The following is a 12,146-nucleotide window of genomic DNA, read 5'->3' on the forward strand; positions in this document are numbered from 1 at the left end:
TGTTTGGAGAGGTGTCTATTTAGTTCCTCTGCCCATTTTTTAATTGGGTTCTTTGTCTTTTGTGGAGTTGTATGAGCACTCTATATATATTGGAAATTAACCCCTTATCTGATATATCATTGGCAATTATGCTCTCCCATACAGTGGGTAGACTTTCCTTTTTCATGATTGTATCTTTTGCTGTACAGAAGCTTTTGAGTTTGATGTATTCCCATATGTTCATTTTCTCCTTTGTTTCTGTTGCCTTATGTGATGTGTCAGTGAAAATTCTGCTGCATATGATGTCTGAAATTTTGTTGCCTACATTTTCTTCTAGGATTTTTATGAATTCATGAGTCTTTTATCCATTTATGTATTTAAGCCTTTTATTCATTTTGAGTTTATTCTTGTGTATGGTGTCAGTTGATGGTCTAGTTTCATTTTTTTGCATGTAGCTGTCCAATTTTCCCAACACCATTTATTATAGAGGCTGTCTTTACTCCATTGTGCTCTTGCCACTTTTGTCAAATATTAATTGAGCATATTGCATTAGGTCCATTTCTGGGTTCTCTGTTCTGTTCCACTGGTCTATATGCCTGTTCTTGTGCCAGTACCAGGCTGTTTTGATTACAGTCGCTTTGTAGTAAAACCTGAAATCTGGTATCGTGATCCCACCTGCTTTATCCTTCTTTTTCAAGATTGCTGTGGCTATTCGAGGTCTTTTTTTTGGTACCATATGAACTTTTGAAGTATTTGTTCTAGTTCTGTGAAGTTTGTTGTTGGTATTTTTATGGGGATTGCATTGAATCTATGGATTGCTTTGGGTAGTATGGACATTTTAATGATGTTAATTCTTCCAATCCATGAACAAGGTATGTGCTTCCACTTTTTTATATCTTCCTCTATTTCTTTTTTCTATTACCTGTAGTTTTCTGCAAATAGGTCCTTTACTTCTTTGATTAAATTTATTCCTAGGTATCTCAATTTTTTTTTGCCGCAATGATAAATGGGATTGTTTTTTTAGTTTCTCTTTCTGTGAGTTCATCATTGGTGTTTAAGAATGCCATCGATTTCTTGACATTAATTTTGTATCCTGCTCCTTTGTCAAATTCATTTATTAAGTCTAGTAAATTTTTGATGGAGTATTTGGGATTTTTTATACGTATAGTATCATGTCATCTGCGAATAATGAGTTTCACTTCCTCCTTTCCAATTTGGATCTCTTTTATTTTTTCTTCCTGTCTGATTGCTGTGGCTAAGACTTCCAATACTGTGTTAAATAAGAGTGGCAAAAGTGGACATCCCTGTCTTGTTCCTGTTCTTAAGGGAAATGTTTTTAGTTTCTGCCCATTGAGTATGATGTTACCACATGTCTTTTGATTGGAGCATTTAAGCCATTTACTTTTAAGGTTATTATTGATAGATACTTATTAGTTGCCATTTTTATTTTACCTGTCCCCCCTCCCCCCAACTTTACTTCTTTTTTTTCTTTTTACAATATTTCTTGCAGTGCTGGTTTGGTGGTGGAAACATTCAAGCACATGTAGGCTAAATGGCATGTTACTAAACAATGAATGGATTACCAAGGAGATCAAGGAAGAAATTAAAAACTTCCTAGAAACCAATGAAAATGATGTGTTTTCAACACAAAATTTATGGGATACAGCGAAAGCAGTCCTGAGAGGGAAGTTCATAGCACTACAGGCCTACCTCAAGAAACAAAAAATGTCTAATTGACTATCTAACCTCACAACTTAAAAAACTAGAAAGCAAACAAAAAGAAAACCCCAGAGCAAGTAGAAGGGAAAAACTAGTAAAGATCAGAGCAGAAATAAACAACATAGAGACCAAAAAAACAATTCAAAAGATCAATGAAACAAAGAGCTGGTTCTTTGAAAAGATAAACAAGATTGATGGACCCTTACAGGACTCACCAAGAAATAAAGAGAGAGGACCCAAATAAACAAAATCAGAAATGAAAGAGAAGAAATAACAACTGATACCACAGAAATACACAGGATTGTTAACAAATACTATGAACAAATACAATGACATATTGGCCAATCTAAGCAAAATGGAAAATTTTCTAGAAACACATAGTCTCCCAAACCTGAACCGGTAAGAGATAGAAAACTTGAACAGACCAATAACAACAAGGAAATTGAAGATATAATTAAGACTCTCCCAACAAACAAAAGCCCAAGCCTGGATGGCTTCACGGGGGAGTTTTACCAATTCTTCAAAGAAGAACTAATATCCATTATCCTCAAATTATTCCAAGAAATTCAAGAATAAGGAAGACTTCCAAACTTGCTTTATGAGGTCAGCATAAATCTAATTCCAAAACCAGATAAAGACACTATAAAGAAAGACAACCACAGGCCAATATCCCTGATGAACATAGATGCCAAAATCATCAACAAAGTATTAGCAAATCGGATCCAGCAACACATTTAAAAAATTATTCACTATGACCAAGTGGGATTCATAGAGGGATGCAAGGCTGGTTCAAAACTCACAAATCAATAAATGTGATATACCACATAAACAAAATAACAGATAAAACCATATGATCTTATCAATAGACGCTGAAAAAGCATTCGACAAAATCCAGCACCCATTTCTGATAAAAACGCTCAGCAATGTGGGAATAAAGGGATCATATTTCAATATAATAAAGGCCATATATGAAAAACCTACAGCCAACATCATACTCAATGGGCAAAAACTAAAAACATTTCCCTTAAGAACAGGAACAAGACAAGGATGCCCACTTTCACCACTCTAATTTAACACAGTACTGAAAGTCTTAGCCACAGAAATTAGACATTAAGAAAAAATAAAAGATGTCCAAATTGGAAAAGAGGAAGTGAAACTGTCATTTGAAGATAACATGATATTGTACATAGAAAATTCTAAAGACTCCATAAAGAATCTACTAGATTTAATAAACAAATTTGGCAAGGTAGCAGGATACAAAATTAACATCAAGAAATCGATGACATTCTTAGACACCAATAATTAATTCACGGAAAGAGAAACTAAAAAAAAAAAAAAATCCCATTTACCATTGTGGCAAAAAATTAAGATACTTAGGAATAAACTTAACCAAAGAAGTAAAGGACCTATTTGCAGAAAACTGCAGGACATTGGAAAAAGAAATAGAGGAAGATATGAAGAAGTGGAAGCACATACCTTGTTTATGGATTGGAAGAATTAACATTGTTAAAATGTCCATACTACCCAAAGCAATCTATAAATTCAATACAATCCCCATAAAAATACCAATGACATACTTCACAGAACTAGAATAAATACTTCAAAAGTTTACATGGGACCATAAAAGACCCTGAATAGCCACAGCAATCTTGAAAAAGAAGAACAAAGTAGGAGAGAGCACAATACCGGATAACAGATCATACTACAAAGTCACTGTAATCAAAATAGCCTGGTACTGGCACAAGAACAGGCATATTGATCAATGGAACAGAACAGAAAACCCAGAAATGGACCCAAGACATTATGCTCAATTAATATTTGACAAAGGTGGCAAGAGCATAAAGTGGAGTAAAGACAGCCTCTTCAATAAATGGTGTTGGGAAAATTGGACAGCTACATGCAAAATTATGAAGCTAGACCACCAACCTACACCATACACAAGAATAAACTCAAAATGGATAGAAGACTTGAATGTGACGTGTGAATTCAAAAAATCCTAGAAGAAAATGTAGGCAGCAAAATTTTAGACATCATACACAGCAGAATTTTCAGTGATACAATGCCAAAGGCAAGAGAAACAAAGGAAAAAATGAACACATGGGACTACATAAAACTAAAAGTCTTCTGCACAGCAAAAGAAACAACATCAAAATGGAAAGAGAACCCACTGTATGGGAGAGCATAATTGCCAATGATATATCAGATAAGGGGTTAATTTCCAATATATATATAGAGTGCTCATACAACTCAGCAAAATGAAGACAAAGAACCTAATTAAAAAATGAGCAGAGGACCTAAATAGATACCTCTCTGAAAAGGACATACAAATGGCCAAGAGACGTATGAAAAAATGCTCAAAGTTACTAATCATCAGAAAGATGCAAATTAAAACAACAATGAGGTATCACCTCACACCTGTCAGAATGGCTGCCATCAACAAATCATCAAATAACAAGTGCTGGCGAGGGCCTGGAGAAAAGGGGACTCTTGTACACTGCTGGTGGGAATGCAGACTGGTGCAGCCACTATGGAAAACAATATGGTGTTTCCTCAAAAAATTAAAAATTGATCTGCCATTTGACCCAGTGATCCCACTTCTAGGAACATATCCTAAGAAGCCTGAAACACCGGTCAGAAAGAATATATGTACCCCTATGTTCATAGCAGCACTATTTACAATTGCTAAGATCTGGAGCAGCCCAAGTATCCAACAGTAGATGAGTGGATAAAAAAGCTGTGGTACATATACACAATGGAGTACTATGTAGCTGTAAGAAAGAAAGATCTCTTATCCTTTGAGATGACATGGAGGGAACTGGAGAGTATTATGCTAAGCGAAATAAGCCAGTTAGAGAAAGACAGATACCACATGATCTCTTTTATTTGTGGAATATAATGAACAAAATAAGCTGATGAATAAAACAGACCCGGAGACATAGAAAAAAGTAGGGTTCAGACTGACAGACCTCAGAGAAGAGGGGTTGGGGGGATAGATGAGATGAACCAAAGAACTACATGCTTGTACGTGTAACCAATGGACATAGACAACAATTTGGGGGCAGTAGGGGTGGGGGCAGGATGGGGAGGAGGGTGTCTATGGAGGGAAAAGGAGAAACATCTGTAACAAAAATAAATCGATAAAAATTGAAAAAAAAAAAAAAATGCTGCCTAAATATGGAGTGGATAATTTGTTGCTTTTGTTACTTCACGGTCTGATGAACTCTATGTTTGAGGTTAATTTCCCATTTTGAAATCTTTGTGGGAGGCAGGACTATACCTTCTATAGAAGTTGCAAGGAGTAGGCATTTCTCAGGTCCTGCAGCTTATATCTTGGGTGCCTGGCCTTGGCTTTGTTCATGAACTGCTCCCTACTGAGACTTAGAATCTTGAGGAGTGACCAGGGATGACTTTGGTTAATGTGACTCCAGTTATATTTGCTAAAACATATGTTTCATCTCTACATATAACTCTACATCTACCATTAGATGACCTCAAGTTTCTTGAGGCAATTAACTATAAATAATTATGTTTTCCTTGGCTTGTATTGGTTTCAGAGAGGCATTTATTCTGAAAATATGATCTTTCTTTCAAATATGTTGTTAGAACACCTTCATTTTCTCTGGGCAAAAAAAGTTCATAGAATATAATTTATAGTGTGTATACATGTATATATAATAGTTAATTAAATCGTGCTGAAATCAAGATGATTGTAGAACTATGACTCAATAAATTGCTCTTAGGAATCATTTTTAGCAAAACTTTATTAATGCCATACAATTTGCAGCTGGGAGCAAGAAGGTAGTCTCAGGAGCTTTTTTGTTTTGTTTTGTGTTTAGAAGTGAGCTATCTTAGGCTATTTATGGTGGAAGGCTGGCCAACTTTTCCTTAATAGTACCTAAGTCTGAAAAGCAATCAAGGTATTGAGCTTAGTGGGCTGAGAACTGTAAAGTGGATTCTTAAAGTTGTGAATCTTTTGGAGAGAGACAACAGAGATCTCGAAGAAAGCAGGGGCATGTGAGATACTGTCTAACTGCAGTATCTTCGTGAAACACAGAGCAATGCTGAAGGTCAACATTGTAACATAATCCTCAGAAGCATTTATGGTTTGCACTATATTTCAATTTATTTTGATAGCAATCATCATATTTATCATTGTACAAAGATATTGTAGCTGATAAAAATCAGGGAGTACCTAGCTGTCTCCCCAGGACCTCTGGTTTGGCCGAGGTTAGGTCTCAGATGGTATCTCCAGGATGGTTTCAACGCTAGTCTATGAAAATAATGGAAATAAATGTTAAAAAAAACAGAGCTAGTGGGCAACATTCATAACACTGCTCAACAGTCAAGTTATTTTATGTTTAAAGAAAAACCTGTCTACCATGACCATATATCTACCATGGCCCACCTAATGAGTCCAGAAACACCAATCAGAAAGAATATATCTACCCCTATGTTCATTGCAGTGTTATTTACATTAGTCAAGATTTGGAAGCAGCCTAAGTGTCCAATAGTAGATGAGTAAATAAAACAGCTGTGGTACATATATACAATGGAATACTACTCAGTCGTAAAAAGGAAGAAAATGTTACCCTTTGTGACAGTATGGAGAGACCTGGAGAGCATTATGCTAAGTGAAATAAGCCAGTCAGAGAAAGAAAAGTATCATATGATTTCGCTCATAAGTGGAATTTAATGAACTAACTGAACAAGCAAAATAGAGACAGGCTCATAGAAAGCAGGCAGACAGCTTTGGTGGAGGGGTGTCGGGGATGACCATGGAGGGGTTGAGCAAAAAAAAGAAAAAAAAAGAAAAGAACTCATGGACACCAGCAACAGTGTGGTGATTCCAGGGAGTGTGTGTGGGTGGAGGTGGAAGAGGGTATGGGGGGATAAATGGTGATAGAAAAAAATTACATTACATTTTGAAAAGTGTAGGAAATTCCCAAAACATGCACATAAAACCATCACTAATGCTTAGGTTCATTATATACTTAAAAAAAAAATGATGTGCATAACTTACTGCTTTATGAGAGTGAATACTCACTGTCAGAGCAAAAAAAGCAGTGACCAATGGCACATGAGCAGCCCCTCCCCCCTCCCAGTCATGGGATTGAGATAATATTCAGTGTGTATTTTAGTAAAACACAGAATGGGAGTTGTTATCAAATCATCTACTTTGTAATGAGGTACATGTATTTTCCCCTTGATTTTCCCCTTTTCTAAGACAGTAGAGCAGAGTTACATCATACTTCTATTTGCAGAGTGCAAGTAACTCCATCTTTCATTGTTCTCAATGAGTTTATGCTTCAGAGTGAGGTTTCACCCACAGTTTAAGCACCTGGCTGTGCTGAGTGTGATTCTGACATTTAAAGTATTTTCCATTCAACCTGGTTCTCCAGGGAAAGCCAACTTCTTTATTCATTGGCAACCGGGGGAACACTAATTGTTTCTAGAGCTGCAGGGGGAAAAAAAGATAACTGGCTTTGTGGGCCTTATTAAGAGATCGTGATTCTCTGTCCAGTGGGCCTGCAAATGTGGCCACAATCAATTTGGGGGCTTGAAAAAAATAAGAGGACCAGTAACTGTCAGGATGACGACTCAGGCTTATACTAAGACTTTAGCTAAGAATGAAATAGCATGAAGCTGTTGACTGGAAGATGGGAAGTGGAGGTGTCCGGGAACACGGGCAGCAGAGGCTTGGGCTTCTACAAGCGTGTGAGTCCCTGAGGAGGGGCCGGCTTTCATTGAAAAAAAATACCTGGCCAGCCAGGGTTGGTTTAGTAGTTGTAGAAGCCGAGGAGAAGCTTTTCTCCTAGAATTGGGTGAGGTTATAGAGTTCATACAAGCCACAGTTTTCTCCCGAGAGTGGGATGCATACAGAGGGCTTACAGTGGCAGAATGCAGCAAACGAACCTCCTTCTATATGTGGATTGTATTTTTTAGCTTCTGGTCTTTCTGACTAGTGGTCTGGAGAGAAATTCTGTGTCCAGAAAATTTTATGTAACTTTTTTTTTTTTTTAAAGAACTTATTGTGTATATTTGTCAAATAGAAACCTGGGCTTTAGCTTCCCTATAAATAGTTTTAGGAATTGCTTCACAAGAAACAACATGTGCCGTTTCTGCCACTGGGGAGCTCACCTGTTACAATAAGAGCAGAATCAAAGAAGCAGCAGCCACAGGGAGAACAACGTTGCTAGTATTACTGCTACTGTTTGCTAGGCATTTTGTATACATCACTTCAATCATTACAACAATGCTGACAGGCAGATATTTCCAAGCTTTAGGAAATTTAAATAACTTGCTCAAATTCACAAAGACAGACAGTTGGAGTGGGGATTCTAATCCAGATTGGGTAATTCCAAAAATGAGTTTCCTTGACCACCCCCGTTATACTGCCTCTCAGAGTGTTAATTTCCTTTTTGTACTGTTTCAGATCATTTGAATAGTTGAGAGTTGAAAACCTGAATATGAATGAATGATTTAATTTCATTAGTCAATAGTTTTTGCTTCTGTATCATTTTGGAGAAAGTTTCAGTAAATCAAAATAAAAATTTTACATCACTGAAAAGCCTCAGCCCATTTAAGATCTGAGATAAACCCAAGCCATTACTTTTATAATTTTTTTAAGTCTCAGAAGTAATATCTTTGCAATATCTTTTAAATGAATATGATTAAATCTGGAAAGGAAATATTTTTGTTGAAATATGCAAAGTTGAGGTCATTTTCAATGTAAGGTATGGAATTCTGTCTAAACTACTTTACACACTTAGTATCTCCAGATACTTTTAAATATCTGTAGGCATTTTTAAATGGGTCAAAATGTAATATCTGAAAGAAGCAAGTGATAATATTTCAATAGTATTGCTTTAATTTGAAGAACGCTTCTTCCTTCCTAAGAACACAACTGTGCTACTTTTAAGACATGATGGACTCTGTCTTTAAACACATATATATTTTTTTCTACTGAATGCATCAAAATCTCTGAAAAGATCTCCGTGAAGTCATTATCTTAGACGTGAGGTAATGATGGATATAGCACCAGGCTGCTGACCCAGATTCTAGTCCTAAGTGTGCCAGAAGTTGATGCCTGTGTAAGCTCCTTAACTTTTCCAGGTACTTCATATTCTCATCTGTATAATGAATTTGAATAGATAATAGTATTAATGGGAAGAAGACTTTCAAATGATTTATTCTATGATTTTTTAAATAAATTGTAGAGATGGGTTGTTTTTTTGTTTTTTGTTGTTGTTTTTTGCTGCCTTTAAAAACAATACTTACCTAAGTATAAACAATACTTACACATGCATCAGGACTACAGGTTATTTTTCATTTCAGCATCAATGCTGAAATGAAAAAAAGAGTTATTTAATTATTCATGAATCATTTTATTTGTAGACTACTAGATCATGAAGATAAACAAAATTGGAACCTTGATTAGAGAAAAGGATTCTTGTTAAAATGTGGTTTTATATTGAACTTTTTATTGGTCATCCTTCATAGTCATTTAGCTTTACTATCCTGCCCTTGAAAAATGTAGTGTTCTCTGAAAACCAGACAAGGAAAAAACAAGTGCTGATTATTGAGAGTACACAGAGTGTTAAGGGGCAACAGAGAGCTTCAGTGCCAGGCAAGGATTCCCAGAGGAGAGGTCTAAATTGAATCCTGAATCTGGGTGAAAGATAGCCAGGTTAGAGAATGAAGATGGGGCAAGCCAGGGTGAGTCTTCATGTGCAAAAGCCTTAGGGTTAGAGCAAGTTTAATGTATTGAAAACAGCAAGCAGTATGGGGGAACCCAAGCAGGAAGAATAAAGAGCAGTGCTCCTCAAGGCTGGAGAGGGAAACGAGGGTTCAAACTCTCTTGATTAAAAAAAAAAATTGGACCCCAATTTAGAAGCACTGTAGAGCAATTAGAGGAACATATGAACCATTTTGTGCTTTACAAAGGTTATTCTGACATCAGTATAGAGAAGGGATTGGGTGTGAGGCATTGTGGGAAACTGGAGATGAGTGACCAGTTGGGAGGATGCAATCCAGGTAAAAAAATTGCCTAAATGTGCTTGGCGGGTGTGGCTCAGTGGATTGAGCATCATCCCATGGACTGAGAGGTCCTGGTTTGATTCCTGGTCAGGGCACGTGCCCGGGTTACAGGCTTGATCCCCAGTGGGGGTAGTGCAGGAGGCAGCTCATGGCAGTTTCTCACATCGATGTTTCTCTCTCTCTCTTTCCTTTGTCTCTAAGAAATAAAAAACATTTAAAAAACGATTGCCTAAATTTAAGTATCAATGATGTAGAAGAGCTCAGAAGGAGGAGATTGAGAAATATTGAGGATTGATAGGATTTGGAATATGTTTGGATGTATATGAAAAAAGGAGAAATTAAGGATCACTATTTTTATCTTGGATAATGAATGAATGAATGGTAATGATAGTAATAAATTTAGGCAATGCCAGAGGAGGTTTTAAGGGGACTATTTGGGGCATATTGAGTTTGAATTTCTTGTGGAACAATAGAGTCATTAATTATTTGAATTAACAACTTGGTACTATGGGGAGAGATCCTGACTGGAGGTAGAGATCTGGAGATTAAAGGCATATTTGTGGATGAGAACAGTTGGGGGAAAAGTAATGTCATTTAAAGTGAAGAAGAACATGAAAAAAATCTCTGGAAAACATAGAAAGTTAGGTGTGGCTAGAAGACACACCTTATGACACAGAATAAAAAGCAAATAATCATAGAAGGATAAAAGATAGAAATGATAATGGAATCCAATGATACTACTGACCTGGTGTCCTTTTTGCTATTTTAAGAATAATTTTGGACTTTCAATCAATAGTTAATAGTTTTTGGATATGAATGTTTTGCTTTTGTTATTTGTTAAATTAGAGCCAAGGTCTGACAATGACATGGAGAATGACAGACTTGTGTGAAACAAATATCATTTTCCTAACATCATGTAGTCTCGTATGTCTCATTCAACCCTTCTGTAAAAGGGGAATTAAAATGCTACCTAATATTTAGAATTGTTTTAGATTATTCTATAAACACTTACATACAAGGCGGTCAATATTCTGCTTAACAAATAGCATTGACTTAATAAATGCTAGCTATGACACTGAGTATCACAAAATCTAGTTCTACCGAGAGAGAGAAACTCTAGTAGATATGCCAGTTTTCCTGAAATACGAGAGAGGAAGAGAGAGGGAGAGGTAGGAGGGGATGAGAGAGGAGAAGACAGTCAATCTCCTCTTTGCCCAGTGTCCACTTGGCTATTTACATTTGTCTCTATGTTGTCAAGATTTTAGTGATCAACTCCAGCATGTTAACAGTGGCTTTCTGAATACTTAGGGGCATCGCAGTTGATGCCCACTGGCATCCTTTGGGACATCTCAGTGGAAGAATCATGGTGATGACTTCTCAGAAGAGTGCACTGGGGATGCCCTGCCTGAATGATAGCGAGGAGGGAAAAAAATAATTCCAAGTCTAATTGTGCAGCAGTACATTTTCTGCAGTCAGTGGACCTCAGTGGCATAATAACGAGTGCCATGATGATGCCAACAGAAGATTACACTGGCTGCTCTGTTTCTTGGTTGTTTCAAGATCAGGGTGAGGGTAAGGCTAGATTATCACATAAGAAACACATGTATGGTTCACTTTGCCACTCCAAGTGACAATGCCAGGTCTAGAGTGGCAGATAGAGATAGATCCCTGGGTATGTCCTGGAGTGAATGGGCTTTACTTTTTTTTTTTTTAAATCTTCACCCAAGGATACTTTTTTCCATTTATTGTCAGATAGAGTGGGAGAAAGGGAGGGAGGAAGGAGAGGGGTGGGGAGAGAGAGAGAGGGAGAGAGAAACATCAACGTGAGAGAGACACATCCACTGGTTGCCTCCCACAAGACCCAGACCAGGGCCAGAGGCCGAAATGCAACTGAGGTACATGCCCTTGATCAGAATCAAACCAGCAACTCCTTGGTCCTTGGGCCAACCCTCTAACCGCTAAGCCAAACCAGCCAGGGCAATGGGCTTTACTTTTAAGGAAAAAATTTGTCAATCAAATATAGGACAAGGAGATTTAATGATAAATTATAATCTGAATGTTATAGGATAAGTGAGCCAAACCTTCATACTAAGGATTGAGAATTTTAAAGCAAATGCTGTTTTACCAGATTTTGCCCCAACATGAAGACAGGAAGCAGAGGTGATCTTGCCTACCTAGCTATCAGATCAATGGAGAAAGACAAGCAAACAAGGTTGATAGAAACACTGGAGGGTCTAATCTCTGGGTGCTCTAAGTAACCCAACATGCACAAGTGTCTCAACTCCATTCATCTCCCTCTTCTCTAGCAATTACTGAGATTGGCTACTCGGCCACACCACTGCCATTCATTTGCTGGTTAATCAAGCAAGAAAATAGAAAGTTAAAAAGTTGCCTTCTCATCATTGCAGTTG

The 12,146-nt window shown here is 37.1% G+C and overlaps 1 protein-coding gene across 1 annotated transcript in view; it reads right to left on the bottom strand.

Annotated features, from left to right (window-relative positions):
• Positions 1 to 5,926: 5,926 nt before the first annotated feature.
• The window catches only part of GC (GC vitamin D binding protein), a 40,716-nt gene continuing 34,496 nt past the window's right edge, over positions 5,927 to 12,146 (bottom strand). The window contains exon 12 of the mRNA XM_036254901.1: positions 5,927 to 5,968. Within this exon, the coding sequence (XP_036110794.1) occupies positions 5,927 to 5,968 (42 nt within the window). The remainder of the gene's footprint in view (positions 5,969 to 12,146) is intronic.

This window comes from Molossus molossus, unplaced genomic scaffold (genome assembly GCF_014108415.1).
Source record: "Molossus molossus isolate mMolMol1 unplaced genomic scaffold, mMolMol1.p scaffold_m16_p_1, whole genome shotgun sequence".
NCBI lineage: Eukaryota > Metazoa > Chordata > Mammalia > Chiroptera > Molossidae > Molossus > Molossus molossus.